The sequence below is a fragment of the Peromyscus californicus genome, unplaced genomic scaffold (assembly GCF_007827085.1).
Source record: "Peromyscus californicus insignis strain IS unplaced genomic scaffold, ASM782708v3 Scaffold_23__1_contigs__length_62951481, whole genome shotgun sequence".
Taxonomy (NCBI): domain Eukaryota; kingdom Metazoa; phylum Chordata; class Mammalia; order Rodentia; family Cricetidae; genus Peromyscus; species Peromyscus californicus.
Window position 1 is genome coordinate 32,748,808 of NW_026294534.1, and position 21,421 is coordinate 32,770,228.

At 41.7% G+C, this 21,421-nt stretch overlaps 1 protein-coding gene across 1 annotated transcript in view; it reads right to left on the bottom strand.

The window, feature by feature from the left end:
* Positions 1–204: 204 nt before the first annotated feature.
* Asah1 (N-acylsphingosine amidohydrolase 1) overlaps positions 205–21,421 on the bottom strand; it is a 35,892-nt gene continuing 14,675 nt past the window's right edge. Inside the window, exons 2-14 of the mRNA XM_052752118.1 lie at positions 20,034–20,080; positions 15,428–15,518; positions 14,416–14,502; positions 11,119–11,197; positions 8,624–8,698; positions 7,777–7,822; positions 6,611–6,755; positions 5,550–5,604; positions 5,359–5,440; positions 2,988–3,119; positions 2,777–2,900; positions 2,298–2,354; positions 205–1,276 (exon numbers count right to left, since the gene is read on the bottom strand). Coding sequence (XP_052608078.1) covers positions 1,187–1,276; positions 2,298–2,354; positions 2,777–2,900; positions 2,988–3,119; positions 5,359–5,440; positions 5,550–5,604; positions 6,611–6,755; positions 7,777–7,822; positions 8,624–8,698; positions 11,119–11,197; positions 14,416–14,502; positions 15,428–15,518; positions 20,034–20,080 — 1,110 coding nt within the window. The 3' untranslated portion in view covers positions 205–1,186. The remainder of the gene's footprint in view (positions 1,277–2,297; positions 2,355–2,776; positions 2,901–2,987; positions 3,120–5,358; positions 5,441–5,549; positions 5,605–6,610; positions 6,756–7,776; positions 7,823–8,623; positions 8,699–11,118; positions 11,198–14,415; positions 14,503–15,427; positions 15,519–20,033; positions 20,081–21,421) is intronic.

Sequence of the window (21,421 nt, forward strand, 5' to 3'; positions counted from 1 at the left end):
GAAAAGGTGCCTTTGCATACCTGCAAACTGGGTCGACACTACTAGGTTAAGAGGTAAATATTAGTCATGACAGATTGTGACCATTTAAGTCATATGTTTAGTAACCTCCTTGCATCACCCTTGTTGTTTAATCTAGATATCATGCTCTGCTTGTATCTCTTGATAATGACCCCCACCCTCAAAGCAACACAGGCACACACCCTGTCAGCATGCATGAGTGCTGACCTGACTGCCAGCCATTGTTTATTGAGCGTCATGATACAACTGACAGGGTACAAAATTAAATGGCTACCGTCTGGTACCAACCGCATACATTTCACTATCAATTGTTAGAAAGGTGAGTAAAAAAAAAAAGTTAGAAAGGTGAGTAAGTTCTGTTAGTATTTTTTATAAATAGATTGATTTCTGAAAAATATTGTTAATGACTATATTTACTGTATGAAAAGTTAAAAAAATATGTTGATTAGAAGGAAAAATGAAAAAAAACCCTATTAAATGGATTATACATACAAGAATTTAAAATGATGAGTTTGTGCTGAGTTCTTGAACTCAAGGTTTTGAAGCTAGAAACTTCCTGGGGTTACTGGAAGGTAGACTAATTAGGAAAAAGAGAACACTTCTATTCTTTAAAAAAACACTGTTTATATAATAATTATTTTGTAACCATCCCAAATACTATTTCCAGAGTCAAAGGTCTGTCTATTAAAATAAGTATCAATTGTTCATCTCAGAAACCCCAGCCAAGCACAGTGAAATCACACTGCTGTCACTAACAGCAAAGGTGAATAGCATGCTGATTCCAATCAAGGACCAGGAGAAAAATACTGGTAGACAGACAAATATAAACATGTCTATCAAAAAGAAAAGGTGAATGAACGCATATATTAATCACACAGGGCACTGGATTTAACACCAGCAAAGAACCTTGATATATTCCATAGAGGTCAGGGTTACCCCTTCCAGAATGTCCAAGTGAAATGAACTGGCAAATTCTACATGGCGTGCGTCCCGTAAAGAATTTACCCGCAAAGAGCAGTGGTAACGATCAAAACAAGAGAACAGTCTGTGAACTTCGGACACACTGAGGACAATCTCATGACGGAAAGACAACAATTCTGTGGAAGGAGAGTAGCCACGCCAGAGGAAACATCTCCAGGTCTCAGTATGTCCTGTAGGCCATGCCTGCTCACCAGCCTATACAAGGGTCTGGACAGTCCCGCAGGTAACTTTCATATTGACCTTTGGCGACATCAATCAAGGTTGTGAATACAGTCAGCTGAAAAGAAAAAGTTATTTTCATTTTAACGATACTTTCAAGTCTAAGATCTTGTACATTTAGCATCTGTATCCCCCAAAGAATTGGCTTTTCTAGTGATATTTAATAGTAATCAATGAACCTTTATGACTCACTTAACCCTCTCCTGTGTATAAGTGGCACACATACAAAGCCCAAGGGTACACTATGGCACAGAACAGCTTGGCTTTGGCCGTGCTTCCCCTCAATTCAGTCCCATTGCAGTAAGGAAACTGTAGGCACACAGAGGACCGAGCACACACCCAAACAAACCCTCCAGAGCATGCAGACCGTGTCATGCACCCCACCGTGAAGCCACAAGGAGATACTGTGCCAAGGAGAAAGATGGTAGTTGGACTGAGACAAGCCAAGGAGGGCCGTCCCTGGTGAGTTCCAAACGCTAAAGGGAAGGAGGACTGTTCTGGCACAGGTGATGCAGGCTGTTTATTTTAGGGAGGCTGGACAAAACCAAAGAAATGGGCAATAGATCCAGAATGCACCTCTGTACATAAAATGACTACGCAAATGGGACGGGTAGGTTTCTTGGTTGCGGTGCAGGGTGAGGGTGAGGGGAGCTAAAGCTGAAACAACTTTGACGGTGCTGCCAAGTGAGCAGCGTCCTTCATTCTTAAAGTTGTGGTTTCCGGCACACAACAATAGTTTTCAAAAATCAGAACTTAAAGATGATTGGGCAGTGCCTGTCTGTAATCCCAGAACTCAGGGGGCTAAGGCAGAAGGACTGTGCACACCTGACGCCAGCCTGGGCTACAAAGTGAGTTCCAGGCTAGCCTGGGACACAGACAGACACTGCTCAAAAAAATGAATGAATAATAAACCTGAAGTTGGACATAACTAACATACTCAAAATGATGTAAGGTAACAGAGAAAGACAAAACACAGAAGCACATTCTTCCCCGAAAGCAGTACGTGTGTGTGTGTGTGTGTGTGTGTGTGTGTGTGTGTGTGTGTGTGTGTGTGTGTGTGTGTGTGTGTCTATAAATACCTTGTTGAGGACGGGTTTTGTTGATAGGACATCATATATGGTTGCAAACGAGAGATTCTAGACACAAAAACAATTGTATTCAGTAGATGAAATACAGGCCTTCAGTTGCATTTACCCATACAAATGGGCCATCAAAAACTATTTGTCAGTCTTCCTAAGGCATCTTCCTTTGAGTCACCACTAGAAACAAAGGTGACAATTCTCACGTATCACTTTTTTCTCTCTCCTCCTCCCCTTTTGTAATTTATTATTTCAAAATTTGTTTTTGAATTTGTTATTTAACTTTACAGGATTAGTGGAAGGAAGGAAAATTACAGCAAGAATTTGTTCCTTAAGTTCAACAGCAAAAGCTCCAAGAGGTGTGTCTAGAGATACTCAGTAGTAGGTTTACAAATTCTTCAAGGTCAAAGGAAAACACCAGAACTAAGATCACCCACAACGGGGTCAGTGTCTTTCTGTGAGTGACAACGCAAATGTACCTTCTGTGTCGTGCGATTTAGACACGTCTTGGCAGGTGTTCTGCGGTCATCAAGGAACAAGGTGTTTTTCCACCGGTCATAGTTGGTTTGGACCACATACCATCTGCCATGCTGAGGATCGAGTCTAGATACAAAAAGAAAGCTTCCCTCTTAGGGTTCCTGTTTGCTGGGCTCCTGTTTTTACTTACTTTGCTCCATCAAATGTACTCACTCGTATACGTCCAAAGACCCTTTTCTCTCTCGTGTTATCACACAGCCTTCTCCAGACTGGTTGCCTCCCAGGATAAAATACGCTGGGGCCATTATCTTGGTCTTGGTCAGTGTGTTCTTGGCTTCTTCATAACTATATAGAAACATTTTTAAAGATTTATTTATTTATTATGTATACAGTATTCTGCCTGCATGTGTCCCTGCAGGCCAGAAGAGGGCACCAGATCTCATTATAGATGGTTGTGAGCCACCATGTGGTTGCTGGGAATTGAACTCAGGACCTCTGGAAGAGCAGTCGGTGCTCTTAACCACTGAGCCATCTCTCCAGCCCATAGAAACATTTTTAAAAGTAAGAATTTTCAGTTGACTTGGAATGATGTGTTTCAGTTGTGGGAACTAAAGGGAAACAGGTCTCTTAATGGAGTTACTTAACTGAAAGTGGACACACAGTTGGCAACAGTGAAAGCTTTCTGAATGTGCAGTGACCAAGCATTCATTCTAAATCCCATAAATGTGAACTGAGGCCGAGGCGTTGCTGGAGGTGCTCTCTGGAGCTGCAGGTGCAACTTCCCTGCAGCCCTGCTTCTGAATGTGCGCTTCGCACTGCTCCAACTGCCCCACCACACAAGGCCAATGGGTGCTGCCTCAAATACCTCCGCTCACACCCAGGGCAGCAGCTGCAAGTAAAGCCCTGTTACAAACTGAAGTGTTTTACTACCCATCCTAGGTTTTCTGCTCACACAGAAATAATGGTTTAATTAAGGGAACAAAACCTTTTAATAATCTTCTGCTATTATTCCTCAGCTTTAAGTATAAAACTAATTTATTTTGGGGTGGAATTGTGTTAGATTGTTTAGTTTTTTAAAATATTTATTATCATGTGTGTGTGCCTGAGTGTGTGTATGTGCACCACATGTGTGCAGCAGCCATGAAAGAGGGCATCAGAGCCCACAGAACTGGAGTGCCAAATGGTTGTGAGCTGCCATGTGGGCGGTGGGAACCAAAGTCAGGACCTCTGCAAGAACAGCAAGTTCTCTTAACCACTGAGCCATCTCTCCAGCCTTGAGAACAACTCATTTTAAATGCCCCTAAATATATTTCTGCCTTTTTATACAATGTCAAGTGGCATTCTGAATGCTGACAATCAACTCTGAAAAATGAAGATGCTTTATGTCCTGTGGTAACAAATATTCATCTTCATATAAACAAGTACATCCCATGTAGTTAGTATGTACATTTGCTTGTCTTTAATGAATGGTAAAATCCTATCTATACCAAAGAATTGTTTTAAAGTTAATTTATATATAGTAAATGTTTGATTTTTATACTACAGTAAAGGTTTGATCTGTATACATATTTTATATACCTATATCCTTGGCATCAAATAAGGCATTTTTAGACAAAAAGGAGCTGAATGGGAAAAGGTGAGGAAGCCTCCAGTTAAGGAGCATGCTGTCTTGACATGGGTGGTGAGCAACCATCCTGGAGGACCAATGATCTTTACGTGGGAATTTTAGGAGAACCCCAAATCTGAAGGAGCTCTCAAGCTCTATGCCTTTTGTTCAACAAAAGAAAGGGAACTATAACCACAGTGCTGGGAAGAGGCAGAGTCCTGGGCAGCATGCACTCACAGCACCATAGAAACTGGGCACAGTGGTGCCTGTCACTCCTAGCACCAGAAAGTAGAGGCCAGAGCACCAGGAGTCCAAGGTCATCATTCGTTACATAGTGAGTTTGAGACCAGCTCAGAATAATTAGACTCTGCCTCAAGAAAACAGCAAAAGCACACATACACACAAAACCCTACCAGACTTGGGGAATAGAAAGCAACTTTGACAATGAGGACTATTAAGAATGGGAGTTGATAATCAAGAAAGACAACCAACTTCTCTTCCCTGGAGAGTGTTAAATGGAAGATCGATGCTCATTTTCTCCAAGTCATGTGGACAGAGTATGTGCTAAAGACAATTTGGTATTATTTTACCACTACAACAGACCATAACTTCTAGGTTAATATGTATTACAACTTATGTATTTTTCCTGTGGCTAGAAACTGAATGTATTGCCATTTAGATAAAGATTTTACTGTCTAGCATTGCCTATACCCATGGTATGATTTTTTTTTATATAACAAAAACTTAGATATCTTTCCTAGTGTCAATATCTCTAATACTGATACTAATAATTGAATTCATTGCTTTGTATGACAGCACAGAACACACAGAAAACAGGAATAATTCCACGAGAATGTCAAAGAATCACCTAAGAAATACAACAACAGTTCCTCAGTGGCTGTAAAGCTGGGGCTTGGCAAACATTTCTATATTTTAATATGAGTTATTTAACAGATATTTGATAATAAAGCAACAAACCTTGTACTATTTTCTAGAACTGATCTAGTGATAAACCCCACCCATTCGGCATCTTTCCTTCCCAACATCCATTCTAGGATACCTGGAAGAGATGAAATGCAGACAGTGTCACGGGACCAAGAGGAGGTTGGATGACTGCCCTCCCTTCCAAAGACCGAGATCCCCATTGTATCTCCAGACAGTCCACTCACCCAGAAAACCACCATTCAGACTGAAACGTTCATTTAGTGTCAGACTAAACAGTCCCTGAGAAAAAGACAAAACAATACAGTCAGAAATATCATCGTGCTCTTTGAACGATGCTCTGAACTGGGTACTGGAAGAATGCAAAGAGAAATCAAAACCACAGTAACATTACCAAGACTCTTCTTTTTTTTTTTTTTGGTTTGTTTGTTTGGTTTGGTTTTTTCGAGATAGGGTTCCTCTGTGTAGTTTTGGTGCCTGTCCTGGATCTCACTCTGTAGACCAGACTGGTCTCGAACTCGCAGAGATCCACCTGGCTCTGCCTCCCGAGTGCTGGTATTAAAGGCGTGCGCCACCACCACCCGGCAACAAAAACTGTTCTAAGTTGAAAACATTTTCACATGCACTGTGTGAGGTGAGTTAGGTGGGAAATCACTGGCCACATGGTTTGTAAATGAAGAGCAAAGAGTCCATGCCTTGAACTCGTCAAGAGACCCAGGCCCGACCCCCACTTTTACTTGGAGACTTTGACAGTCAGCCACATGCTCTTTATGTTCAATGGGCACAGAGATCATCTCCTTTCTTTTTTTGTGCTGTGGAGTCTCGTACTGACAAAAGTGATAAGGACAGTCGGGCGGTGGTGGCGCAGGCCTTTAATCCCAGCACTCGGGAGGCAGAGGCAGGCGGATCTCTGTGAGTTCGAGGCCAGCCTGGGCTACAGCGCGAGATCCAGGAAAGGCGAAAAGCTACACAGAGAAACCCTGTCTCGAAAAACCAAAGGAAAAAAAAAAAAAAAGTGATAAGGACAAGGGACTAAAATAGGGCTTCACATTCTTTTTGTCTGTCTATCTGAGACAGGGTATCACTATGCGGTCAGTCCTCGCTGGCCTGGAATTTACTATATAGACCAGACTGGCCTTGAACTCACCAACATCTGCCTCCTTGGGATTGAAGGAGTGTGTCATCATGCCTACCTTCATATTCTTTATACGCCCTCAGTTTCTTAGACTCCCACACAGTAAAACCAGGACACAAAACTACTTAGAACATTGTATAACATGTTTCTTACTGGTTTGAATCCTGTCAACATGCCCACATAGCCGACAAAGCTTGTAGCCTTGAAAACAGTCTTATTGTTTCTTTGGAAGTCCAAATTCACTGATAAAGGCTTTAATTCTTCCGTAACGACCCAAGTGTTATTATTTATATTCCACCTAAAAAAGACAAATGTTGGTGACAGTAAAGATGGAGATGAAGGTGAGAGGCAGGCATTATTACATAGATGCTGTATGTTTGTGGCTGAGTCTTGCTTTGGAATCCAAGACAACTTCAAACTTGCAATCCTCCTGCCTCGACCTTCCAAGGGCTGGAATTACAGGCCTGAGATTCCATGTCTGGCTTACAGGTGCATTTTCTGCCTGATCACTGAGGATAAGCTTTAACAAGATCTCTATAATGAGTGTGCCATGGTTTGGATCTGAAGTGTCCCTCCAAGGCTTATGGGCTAACGGCCCCATCCCTAATAAACCGCTGTTCAGAGGTGAGGAGGCTTCGGGAAGTGATAAGAGTAATCCACTGATGGGGTAACAATCTGTGAGATTACTGGGAGATGATACAAACTTAGAAGGAAGCAGGGCCCCGGAGGTACACCCCTGGGGGCTATATTTTTTCTTTAATGCATTCCTCACTTTGGGAGGTGAGCAGCCTCCTCTGATATCTCCTCCCACCAAGAGGATACTCTGCCTTACCAGCCTTAAAAACAGAAGAGCCAGTTGACCAAGGATTGAAATTTCTGAACTGTGAGCCAGAATAAACATTTCTTCATCCAAAACAGGGCAGTTCCATTCCTTTTCCAGGTGGTAAAATGAGGCTCAGAAAAGTTGATTAACTCTAGTTACATAAATAGTGAGACCCAGACTCAAATGAAGACCTCTAATTACAAGGCCATTATTTTTTCATAAAGGTCAGGATGACAGATTTCTCTAAGCAATAAATGAAAACAAGCACCCGTGCCCTTCATGCACGGTCCCAACTTCTACTCACTCGATGCAATTTCTGAGATACAACCCCTAAGCAACTGAGAGGCCCCCCAGTGTGCCTGCCTTTCCACCACTAAGGAATCCAGTCATCTTCATTCATGGCCATCTTCTGCACAGACCAGGGGCTTACTTTTCATCAAGGTAAGACTACAGTCCACACTTCTTACAGAGTAAAAGTATGTCGTTACTTACTCACCCAAGAAATATTCCAAAATCCATGTTTCTTCCATGTAGTAAGTGACCTATTAGGAAGGAAGGAAGAGACACGTATCCAGTTAAAATACAACGGTGTCTTAATCACGGATGGACAGATAGATGTGAAGATTTGTTCGCAACTGTGCCACCTAGCAATATATAATAATTAAGAAGCCTGACAGTTAGAATAAGGCTTAACAAGTTCAAACTAGTATTTCTATCACATTGGGACATTATCTAACATCGGAGATCTGGGGCTCTGGATAAGATCAGCTATGGAAGCAAATCCTTATTTCTTGGACAACTACAGTTCTACCAGGACATAAATATCTTCACCTCTAGTAACGTGACTTACCTAATTCCTTAATTACCACTTATAGATGGCGATCTCAAGTATTAGATGTAGGTCAAAAGTCAGAGTGAATGAAGGGCAAGTCACCTTGTGCCATATATCTTAGGGACCAGCCAGGAAAACATTAGAAAAGTAAGGGTCCCATACACAGTGCTTGTTGGCTGGGAAATTATGAGAGGATGTTGGTTCTGGGTCTCCAGGAAAATATCTGTCACTGCCTGTGGTGGTGTGAATAAAAATGGCCCCCATAGGCCCATATATTTGGATGCTTAGTCTTTAGGGAGTGGCACATGTCTGATTTAAAGTTTAATACGCATTCTAGTTGTCTTAAGACTAATTTTCAGTGTGTTTATAAAAATTTACAGGATATGCTCAACTGTACACAACATACACATAATTTAAATAGCAAGCCCCATTAATAAAGGTTCTAATTCTCCTCTAAGAAAGCTTTATTTTATACTGTATTCTGCATGCCATGTTCCTTAGCAAAGGTTACCTTTATTGTCTTCAGTTATTATTGATGTACACATGGTGAACAATTCATAGAAGATGTTGAATGAAATAATCTCTCCTGTGAAAAAAAGGAAGTTTTTTGTTAAAAACCATGGCAGCATAAGGAAAATGCCATTCCACTTTTAGCCTAAAGATATGTAGCATGTTTTTCTCTGTCTTGTTAAATGCTGACATGCTGGGCTTAACATGCATTTTTACCCCAATATATTTTATTTTCAGTTAATTTATGTTAATACATTTTTCTTTAAAGATATTTACCCAGCACTCGGGAGGCAGAGCCAGGCGGATCTCTGTGAGTTCGAGGCCAGCCTGGACTACCAAGTGAGTTCCAGGAAAGGCACAAAGCTACACAGAGAAACCCTGTCTCGAAAAACCAAAAAAAAAAAAAAAAAAAAAAAAAAAAAGATATTTATATTTGTTAATTACTTGTGAGAGCTCTTTCTATATTAAGACTTTCTTATCATGTAAATGGCGAGTATATATTTCCAGTATGTTATCTTTTAAAATTATTTTTCAGTTAGAATTTTTTTTTTTGGAGACTTACTCTGTAGACCAGGCTGGTCTTGAACTCAGAGACCCACCTGCCTCTGCCTCCTGAGTGCTGGGATTAAAGACTTGCACCACCACTGCCTGATAAAATATTCTTATATTTATTTATATGTGCACTTATTTACGTGTGCATCTACATGATGTGTGCACAGGTTTGTCACTGTGTGCGTAAGTGTGCCGTGGTGCACGTGTGGAGATGAGAAAACAACATGGGAGTTGATTCTCTCCTTCCACCATGTCAACCCCAGGAATCCAGAACGCCGTCATCGGGTTCAACAACAAGCCCCTTTACTTGCCGATCAGTGTTACCGGCCCTTTAAAAATCACGTAGTGAAGGGAAGGAAACAAAAGCACGAGCCAGCTTCACTGAGGAACTACAGAGATGTTCAATCAATTCTCTTGTGAAGAGTACCACCGGTTACATAAAACGGTGACTCCGTACCTTTGATTGCTTCTAGGTTAGTGAGAAAAACCTTTTTCAATAAATGATACAAACTGAAAGCTGAAACTAAAAACTTCAGAAGCTGGACAAGGCTGCACATGCCCAGAATCCCATCACCCTTCAGGGGGAGAAGGAGGACCCTGAAACTGGGGCCAGCATGGCTACATAGCAGTGAATGTTTGTCTTAAAAAGGGAAAAACAAAAACAAGAAGACAGAAATTAGTTGCCCAAAATATCACTGCCTAAGAATAGTCTCATGAGTAATATATAAGACCTTTTCTCCCCAAAGTAAAAGGAAAAATGCCTTTGAGGAATCAATACCTAAACAAAGGCTAACGTTCAACTATATTCAAGGATATGTTAACTTCATTCGAGCCATCGATAGACTGTCAAGGTGGCAGGCTGATTATACAGCATATGGGGATGCAGAAGAACAACATGGATAAGACAGTGCTGGAGGAAGCCCGGGCAAGGATTACACTGTTAAAATGTACCTACTGTAAAGCTTTAGTAACTGAGACAGCATGAGACCGACACAAGACAAAGACAATGAAACAGGAGAAAGTTCACCAACAGAACCGGATACAGAGTCACCTGCCTTACATCCAAGACACCACTAGGATGTACAGAGGAAGAGAGCCTCAGTTTTAGTAAATGGTGCTTCATCTGGAGAAATGTCTGAAGAGACCTTGACTAGTGTTGTGCCTTTCCCCAAAATGGAGGAATAAAGAAAAGTCAAACTGAAAAAAAAAGTCAGTAACTCACCAGGGAAATGCAGTGTCAACAAGAGAAAACTAAATTTCTCATGCTATGCTTGTCAACAGGTCTGTTCATTGTAGGAATTGTCTTGCAGAATTTACAAGGCTAAGTACATTGGTAGCTACCCAATGACTCAAAAGTTCAGTTAAAGAGAAATTAGTGTATATATCCATTAAAAAATATATGCAAGAATGCATGCAAACACATACATCAAATCTGAAAACAACCCAGATGGTCAACAACCTATATTGACAGGATTAAGAAAGAACAGCAAGCCGGGCGGTGGTGGCGCACGCCTTTAATTCCAGCACTCGGGAGGCAGAGGCAGGCGGATCTCTGTGAGTTTGAGGCCAGACTGGTCTCCAAAGCGAGTTCCAGGAAAGACGCAAAGCTACACAGGGAAACCCTGTCTCAAAAAACCAAAAAAAAAAAAAAAAAAAAAGAAAGAAAGAAAGAAAGAACAGCAATTCAAATGCTCAATTCTATTTTTAAAATAAAGGTGAAGGCAGAACAGGGCTATTGTATGTAAAGGGGCAGATGAAACATTTTGAAGGACTAGAATTCCTTCACCTTTTATGAGTGAGATGTGCATTCCTGGATACTTATGTAAACCTTCCATGAGCTGCTTAAACCTAGGATTTGTGCGTTTCGTTGTATATAGCACATCAGACTTCAAATACGTCGCAGTGTTTTATCAAATGTTGTAAGCATTGCAAGGTGAAATTTACCTAAAGGAATCCCAGTAACATCTGCAATTCCCTTCATTTCCTCTTCAAAAGGGCCAGGCATCTTGCCAAGTAAACCAGGCTGAAAAGAAAGAAACTAATGATCATTGAACTTAAACCCATGCTTTGCGATCTGATTTTCTGACTACAGCTCTTTCAGATACTGTTATTGCAATAGGAGGTATGTTATTTTTAAAGCATTTAATATCATGCATTTCTAAAAGATTAGAATCTAATACAATGCTTGATGTTGGACTCCTATGGAAACTGTGATTCTCAGATTCTGTTTTCTTACTGATATCTTTGGCCCAGTCCCAGAGAGAAGGGCACTGGAATCAGTTTACCTACATGACTTAAAGTGACCCACTATCTAGATCAACAGGAGCAAAACTCTGCTCATTCCTTCTTTAGAGACTGGCAATCCTTAGCAACTAACACATAGTTTTACCACTTCCCAAAACTGTCTGTCAGGGTTAACGGCTGGTCCTGACCTAAACTGCATCAATGGCATTCAATTAGCAAACAACAGCTACACAATTCAGTGACGGACATCATATCTTATTCTCAACCTCAGCTAAGCATAAATACAGAGAGCACGGCTTATATTCCCCGGCTAAGACAGTGTGTTTAAAGTTCACAAGTCCTGTATTTACTTTTTTTGTTTTACAATTGCTTATTTATTTTGTGTACAGGGTATGTGCACACACATGCCACAAGGCACATGTGGAGGTCAAAGGACAACTTGCAGGTGTTGGTTTGCTCCTTCAACTGTGAAGGTTCTGGTGATGGAACTCAGGTCATCAGGCTTGGCCATCTCCCTGCCCCAGCATCCAATTTTCACCATCTGCATAAGATGACCTAACTAAGCATAGTATTTGTTTCCCTGTGAGTTCAAGGCATTGGGAATGAAATGTCCCAGCTAATTTAACCAAGACGACTTAATGAATACGTGTTGAGCATGACACTGTACATAGAGTGATACGCCATTTAGTCCTTACAGTCACCATATGAAATATGTACTGTTAGTAAATGCTATCCTTCCAAATCAGAAAACTAAAGTTTCATAGGTGCATGACAGCCTTAAAAGGCATAACACTGGACTCCAAACCATGGCATCGATGCTGCCTCCCTACGGACATTCAGAACAGAGGCAGGAATTAGGTACTGGGGCATGTGAGGACTCATTCTGCTTTTGTTTCTACCAACTTTTATTCTGGGTACATCTGGTACGTTTACTATATGATAACCCTGGTGAAGAGGTGAGAACATACGTGACCCTACAGGCTTGCTGGCTGGCGAGTTCAAGGGTCATATGGAAGGAGGAAGCGCTTTGATCATCCAGTCCCTAGGACTAGGGCAGTTCTGTCCTGGAGGAGATGACAATGTCTCCTTAAAGTTTTGGTTGTTACAACTGAAGAAGAAAGCGGTGGGTAGCTGGGTGTGGTGACTCACACCCTTAATCCCAGCACCCAGGAGGCAGAGACAGGTGGGTCTCTGTGAGTTTGAAGCCAGTCTGGTCTACACAGTGAGTTCCAGGACAGCCAGAGCTACATAGTGAGACCCTGTTTCAAACAACAACAAAGAAAGCAGTGGATAGAGGCCAGACTTGCAACTTAATACCCTAAAATACCAGGCCAGCCCCCACGGCAAAAAGTATTTGATCCTAAAGTCATTAGTTCCCCAAATCTGCTCTAGAACCTTCCAGCTTCGCCATGACCTGCACTTTGCAGCAGCATCTGAAAAATGATAAGGATACCTTAAGGGTCTGGGGGTTCCAGTCGCTAAATGATGAGGATCCCTGGTTTGAGGGCCAGTCCCTAGATGATGAGGATACCTTGAGGATTTGAGGGCCAGTACCTAGATGATGAGGATCCCTGGTTTGAGGGCCAGTCCCTAGATGATGAGGATACCTTGAGGATTTGGGGGGCCAGTCCCTAGATGATGAGGATCCCTGGTTTGAGGGCCAGTCTCTAGATGATGAGGATACCTTGGGGATTTGGGGGGCCAGTCCCTAGATGATGAGGATCCCTGGTTTGAGGGCCAGTCCCTAAAAGATGAGGATACCTTGGGGGTTTGGGGGGCCAGTCCCTAGATGATGAGGATCCCTGGTTTGAGGGCCAGTCCCTAAAAGATGAGGATACCTTGGGGGTTTGGGGGGCTAGTCCCTAGATGATGAGGATACCTTAGGGGTTCTGGGGATCAGTCCCTAGATGATGTTTCATTGGCACCACCTAAATTTAAAAGTATTGTGAAATCTTCCTGCATGGCTGGAGGTCAGGGAAGGAAATAGTTCGGTGATTGCCTAGCCACAAGAAACATTCAATACAATGGAGTTTCAAGGGTCACAGGTACCAGTGGACTCCATAGAATACACAGTTAGGATGAACATGGCATTTTATCTTTATTTAGAGAAATCTCTTGAGTTTCTTGTAGAAAGTGCTTCTAAAACATGAACTTTTTCTTTCTCATTTTGGGATCAAATCTGGGGCTTCCAACATGCTACCCATGGTGCTCTACCACTGAGCTGTTCTTGGGGGTAGAGGGGGAGTTTAACTAGGTTTTCAGTAGTATACTTGTATACCTAACTATAAAAACAAGAAATCCCATACTCCTGATGAAATCTGTGTATTTTCCTATATGCTTCCTAACTGCCCACAAATCAAGGAGCCATTAAGTACTAAAACCTGCCATGCTTTGTATCCTGTGACTCTAATAATCCAATCTCAAGTTGGACAGTGCTTAAAAATAAATATAAATATCCCTAAAGTTCTTGAGAAAAGGTCAGTGAATTATTTCTTATTTATACAAATCTCATGCACAATTTTTTTCTTTTATTGACAATTGATTCTTTTTTTTATACAATATATCCTGATTACAGTTTCCCCTCCCTCTACTCCTCCCAGTTCCTCCCCACCTCTCCTCTCATCCAGATCCATTCCCTTCTGTCTCTCCTTACAAAAGAACAGGCTTCTAAGAGCTAACAACCAAAGATGACAGGAGAAAATATGGTAAGATGGAGCAAAAACTACTGTACTGAAGTTGGACACGGCAGCTCAACAGGAAGAAAAGAGCCCCAAGAGCAGAAACAAGAGTAAGAGACCCACTCATTCTCACAGTCAGGAGTTCCCTAAAAATACTGAGCTAATAGCTATACTATATACACAGAGGACCTGGCGCAGACCCTTGTAGGCCCCGTGCTTGCTGCTTCAGTCTCTCTGCACCCAAGCATAACTTTTTAACTCTCTGTGTATGTGTGTTTATATGTATGTCCTTAAAATTAACTACAGGAAATATTCTTACCAACTTTTGGTCCACCATCTGCATTATTTTTCCACTCGGCACAAAAGCGTTTACTAAATTCTTGAGGGAATTCACTATAGTCTTCACCTGAAAAAATAAATAAAACAATAAAAAGACATAAAGTTAACTACTGAGATTTAAGATGAATATTGTTGTCATGAAAACCAACGTAGACCTTCTGACTTATTCAAAATAGATAACAAGCCGGGTGGTGGTGGCGCACACCTTTAATCCCAGCACTTGGGAGGCAGAAGCAGGCAGATCTCTCTGAGTTCCAGACCAGCCTGGTCTACAAGCTCCTAGAGAGCCAGAACTGTTACACAGAAAAACCCTGTCTTGAAAAACCAAAAAAAAAAAAAAAAAAAAAAAAAAAAAAGAAAGAAGTAACAAAGCAGTTCAATTTGAAAGTATTTTCAAAGACTATACAAACAGCTTTCTCTTTAAAGTAGCATTGCTTCTTAATCATTTAGATGGAGGGAGACAGTACAGAGGGAAGGAGAAACTTTTACCCCCCAAAAGCTACAGGAAATGACATATTTTCCTCTATCAATTACTATACATGGCAGAAGACTATCAAAAACATACCTTTAAACTTATTAATTTTATTCATGTGTATGAGTATTAGCATTTATGGATAGGTACCACATGCGCGCCTGGTGCCCAACAAGGCCAAGAGGGCATCAAAGTCCCTGGAACCAGAGTCACAGGTGATTGTGAGCCACGATATGGTGCTGTGAACTGATCTTGAGTGCCCTAAGTGCTCAATTGATAAGCCATCTCTCTCGCCCCTTTGGTAGTATTTTTGAGATAGGGTCTCACTATAGCCAAGATTGCCTTGGAACTCATTATGGCCTCTTGGACCAGGCTGGCCTCTACACCTCACACTTGTCCTGCCACAGTCTCCCAGCTGCTTGAAGGATGGCTGTGGGCTTCCATACCCAACTTATAAAGGACTTCTTAAACAGCAGAATTATATTCTATAATATCATAAGATTTAAGACTTACAACATACCATTGGTGCCTTGTGAGCTGCTAATTCTTGCCATCTTTTGTAGGGTGGTAAATCAAGATTTATGGTGTACCACGGAACTGGTCCTCTATATCTGCAATGAGAAAGCATCATCTTAAAATTCGGAAAGTGACCTTCAGGAGGAGGTTATAGAGCTGAAAGGATGGACTAGACACATATCCATAGCAACAGTATAGAAGTTGGTTACTCAGGCAAAATCTGCAAAGGAAGTTGAGTTTGCACCCAGTGCCTCGGCCCTCTTTCGCATATACAATCTGAAGTAGACTCAGGGATCAAAGAATAGATTTATACATTCTGAGCCAGCCATAGTAATCCCAGTACTCGGGATGCAGGGCTACATCATGAGCCCTGGCTCAAAGAATAATCATACAAATAAACAATTGTACCTACTGGGTCTGGAAGGTTAATATGACTTGGTAATATGTGAATCAATTGTGGCTCAAGAGCTACAACTTCAAATACTTAAAATACTGCTGACAGAAAATGCCTACTTTTGTTTTTTTCCTAACTATAACAATTTAGTCTAGGCCTGGGCCACTAGACCCTTCTAGACATTAGGACACTTCACCACTTGGTTTTCCAGTCTGGAATGCTTTGTCAGTCAGCCTAACACTATTGTCAAATCACTGTCTCATATGATGGCTTCAGCGAGGTCACCTTATAAGCCCACAGTGGCAACAAACACAGGCCTCCCATGATCGACTCTCTGATTCTCCCTATGCCTGTGGACTCCTCTTATCTGCCTTGAGCAAGTCCAAGCCCAAGCACCATTCTGTCACATACATTCTCAATTTCCTGCTCTTACCCACAGCAATCTCTGCTATGAGGATATAGCAATGTCCACCCCTTCTTAATGGAGCTGGGCCATTTTTCTGGTGGACAAACTCTACAATTACTCCCACTAATAAAGCAACTAGGGTTGGGGATTTAGCTCAGTGGTAGAGTGCTTGTCTAGCAAGCGCAAAGTCCTGGGTTTGGTCCTCATCTCCGGGAAAAAAAAAATACAGCAACTCCATTTTCTCACCCATTTGGGGAGCAGGGATTGAGACAAGGTCTCACGTATCTCAGGCTGGCCTTCATCTTGCTGTGTAGTTAAGGATGGCCTTGAATTCAGGAACCTCCACTCCTTCTGGCTCCCCCCACCAAGCACTGGGATCCCTCCCATGTGTCACCACACTCGCGTTACCACACTAGCTCTTCTCTAGTAATTTTAAACAAATTGAAATAGCTTTCGAGGGTGTGGCTTTCAGTGATTTATCAGATTAAAACTAAACCTAAAAACATCCATCACTTGAGCCATGTATTACTGTAAGAAAAGGGTAGGGTACATACTGGTGTGTGGCGCAATGCTACCAGGCTCTTACCAGATCATCTAGCCTTATATTTACAGCCAGAGATAGGTTATTTCCTGAAAGTCATTTACTGGGTCTCTGTGTAGACTTTACTACCATGAATATCTGGATCTCTAAATGTTGCTGAGCTTGGGACCCAGGTATATGTGTAAGATTTTATGGAACTGTTACCCAGTACCCATTCATGTGGTGATACAGATGTGGAGAGAAGTGTACTCAATTTTAGAAATATACATTTAAACAAAATTACAATGACTTAATTATAATTTTGTTTAAATGTGTATTTATTGTATGTATACTTATCATGTATATAAAATATATAATTAATTTGTTGTTCTTTTCAAATTCCTCAGTTCCTTAGAAGCTGATACCTACATGAATACTGCATACTTAATATTTGTATACTTAAATATTTTGGGGAAAAACTCTTTTCACTATGAAAATTCTAATTTTCCTCTTCTTTTTGACTAACCATGCTAAATCGTGTCCCATGGTTTAGTAATCTGTTACCCCGTTTATGGGCTGATGGTACTTAACCTTTCCTTCCTCCAGGCTGAGCATCTGGATTTCCCTGGCTAGATGCAATAACTAAGTGTTGCGCTCCTGGAGCTATGCACATTGGTGGCCGGTGTTCTACCTGTGAATTCCAACCAGCTGCTCCCTTCTAAGCATCCACCAGAGTCAGCACATCCCTAGCACCTTCCATAAATTCCTGAGTCTTCTTCAGCTGAGTCTCAGATAGGCCCAAGCATTTGACAGAGGAAATGGAGAGAAAAGAAGCTCACTATCAGAGAGGATCAGTGTTTTGTGGAAAGAGAGAGACCTGGGAAACCTTGATAATAAAACCTCAAGTTATTTTCATAATTTAAGCTTAATTTTGTATTTTATCTCACATTAAACATTTCTCTAAGGTATTTTTTTTTTCAAGACAGGGTTTCTCTGTGTAGCTTTGGAGCCTATCGTGGCACTCGCTCTATAGACCAGGCTGGCCTCAAACTCACAGAGATCGCCTGCCTCTGCTTCCCGAGCGCTGGGATTAAAGGCGTGTGCCACCACCACCTCCCGGCTGGTATTCTTCTATTTAACAACTGCACCTACCTTATGAGGGTAGTGAAGATTGCATGAAAGATGTAGAAAGAAAGCACTTAGCATTAGTGATCAATGGATACTCCACAGTATGTTTTGCTACTCTACCTTAAACAGTGTAAATGTCATGTGAGTTTTTGAGATTCAGCGTTTGCTATCCCAGTCACTGCACTATCAGTCATAAATATCTGAACCCAGCTGCCTTCCTAGGTGGCTTGCAAACTCACCCAAGTGACACAATGCATACATATACAAATAAGAGCAGGTGCAAAGCAGCTAATGAGCAGCAGAAAAGAAATGTTTAGTGGAATTCCAATGGACGTCGGGTGATGTGGCTGTCAGTCCCTTGATAGCTGCATTGATGAGACTGGTCCGGCCAGACAGACAGGTGTCCCTTTCCTCCCTCACTGTCAGTTGCTTCTTTCCTCCCTCACATTTGCTGGTGTATCCTACCTAGATTCATGCACTTGATTGAAAAGGATGATCTCATAGGACTACGAAGATACTCATCAATTAAAGGTACGTGAATGTCACCCTTATCTCCCAAATGCCAAGAGCTACTGCTGTACAGTTCAGAAAAGAAAGGTTAAGAATAGGGCAGAGGATTTCAGTGTTGAAGAATGGGACAGTGAAACCGGACAAAATACAGCAGAAATAGCAAATAGCAAGCAAGGAGAGAAAATACACACAGCATATAGGTATGGACGTAATACACACACACACACACACACACACACACACACACACACACACACACACACGGTAACAAGTTGTGTTATGTCTAATCAGGAAAGGTTTACAGTTTGTAAAAAATATATCCCTAGTTATATGTAAAATACATTTAAAAGAGGGTAGATTTTTTTTTTTTTTTAAAAAGGCCCTTAGTATAGAAATTACTTGCTAAATTGTTCAGTGAATCGGGCAGTAAGACCAGTTAAGAGACACAATCAGGAAGGCAGTGAAGGCCAAGATGGCACCAGTCATGATGGAAAAAAAGACCTTCCCTGGGGTGAGCTGGAACAGCATTGGCTGGAGAATACTACTGCAGCTGGTTACTCTTAAATCTTTCCATAAAGGTAGGTGAATCAAGGCAAGTTGGGTGACCACAGTTCCTCTCAACCAACAGTAACTGATGCTCCATCAGCAGTAACGACCTTAGCGTATTCTTCCACTTTACTACAAACAGTATCATTTCATCCTTTGAAGCGGTATTCCCTCTGCCCAGAACATTCCATAATCATACCCGCCAATGTGGCTCACGGGTGGTTTGCAATCTAATCCAAAGGACAGAACACCCTCAAGGACAAACAAGACAACAGATACTAAGGACTTCATGAGCAGCAGAAATGCTCAAAAGGGTGGGCACAGGGTGACACTCCAGTGTCCCAAGGATACTGCGACAGAGTACAATCTAGGAAGGGGGCCGGTTAGCCCTTATAATAAAACTGAAAGTCTCAATTGTACTCTGCTCCCCCGCCCCCGCCCGCCCTCCAGCAGTCTACCGAATCAGGAGAGAAGGACAAGGGGCAAAGAGGACCACTCCCCTACACCGTCCCTTCACCCTGCATCCTGTTCCCTCCATGCCCCTCGGCTACACTTGCCTGTTTCTCAGGCTCATTTCATCACTAAGATTTGGAAAGACAAAAATGTGAACTAAAAAAACGTTACACTAAAATAAAACTTCAGTCCTTGTCTTACAGTTTTTTTTTTAATCTTGTTTTGCCTGAAAGCTTTATCAAGTTAGAATTTATTTCTTGACTCTTTCATATACAGACTCCTTATACTTTCAATGCAGTCTGAGGGCTTTCACCCAGGCACCACAGAGCATTGGAGCTCAGGGGGTATACATGCCTCCATTTGTTAGCAGAAAAATGCTTGCTAGGACATAGAGTAGTTTGGTGATGGCAGGAATCCTTTGCTTTCCTACTAGTTTCATGGACAGGAAATGGACATTTTAATCATATATCTTCATATCCGCCTGAGTCATACACACGAGGAAACCAAAGCTTGTCTCCAGGTGAAAGACACGACTTAGGTTTCCTTTACTACTGTTATTTCTAGAAGATCATTACAGATCTTTACACATCCATACAGAGATCATTACATGATCTGTGCACAGGACAATGGTTTGATCATCTGAGGTCACTCACGTTGGTCCAGAAGGAGGATAAGTTGATTTTCTGCAATCTTCTGTCCACTAAAAAACAAAGGAAATGAACATTTTAGAAAATTACAAATGCTTACCAGTTGAAGCAACCTTTTAAAAAGTATTATTTACTAAGACAAAACCATCTTTTTAGACCATTTCACTATCTTTGTTTGAGATAGGGTCTCCCTCCCTAGGTCATTCAGGCTGGCTTCAAATTTATTATTATGTTGCTCACCCATGCTTACCTCAAACTCATAATCCTCCTGCCTGAGCTGAGTGAGCACTGAGATTACAGGTATGCACCACAACACTTGGAATTCAATACCTTTTTAAAAAAGATTTATATGTTTTTATTTTATATATAGGCATTTTGCACATGTGCACCAGAAGGTGTTGGAATGGCCTGGAACTGGAGCTATAGTTGGTTGTGAGCCACCATATGGTACTGAGAACAGTATGCACTCTTTTTTTTTTTTTTTTGGTTTTTCGAGACAGGGTTTCTCTGTGTAGCTTTGCGCCTTTTCCTGGAACTCACTTGGTAGCCCAGGCTGGCCTCGAACTCACAGAGATCCGCCTGGCTCTGCCTCCCGAGTGCTGGGATTAAAGGCGTGCGCCACCACCGCCCGGCAACAGTATGCACTCTTAACTTCTGTACTATCCTTCCAGTACCAGCATTCAATAAAGATAAAAGTCTTGCCCCTCAAATCCCCCAAACCATTAATGTTTCAACTCAGTTTACACAAAGACTAGGTATTATAATCTGGCTTTTTAAAATGATTATATTGAGTAAAGAAATGTAGAAAAGGAGATGGAAAATATTTCTATGTGTTGGGATAGCATGTCAATGGCTTAATAGGATGTAGCTTTACCTCAATTTTTGAGGCAACTCTATTGTATCCTGACCTGAGATTTGCATCTCAAACCAGATTTGCAGGGCACAATGCATACAGTATTTAATAATCTGGCCACAACCTACCATCCTAGTCTTGTTCCGGACACACCTCCGAGTAGCATGGGTACAAGCAAACACTTCCTAAACCTCCTACACTTCCATTCTGTGTATGCGCTGTGTCCTCTGCCCAGAATGCCTACTCTCTGACCTGGGGAACTTCTAAAACCCAATCCAGACACTCACTTCTCCCGCTTCCCCACCACCTCTCTCTGTGAAGTCTCATCTCCCGCCAATATAAACACAGTCATCTCCTTTTAGATATTCTGTATTTGTGCACATCTCCACTACAATACCACATCGTACTATAATTGGCTGTGTCTTCTCAATGCCATACCGTGTTCCCTGATAGGAAGGCAGCCCCAACATTGAGGTCACTGCTGGAGGCAAAGAATAAATAAGACTGCTTCAGGGGTAACTGTTCACACTTAGTGGCAAAA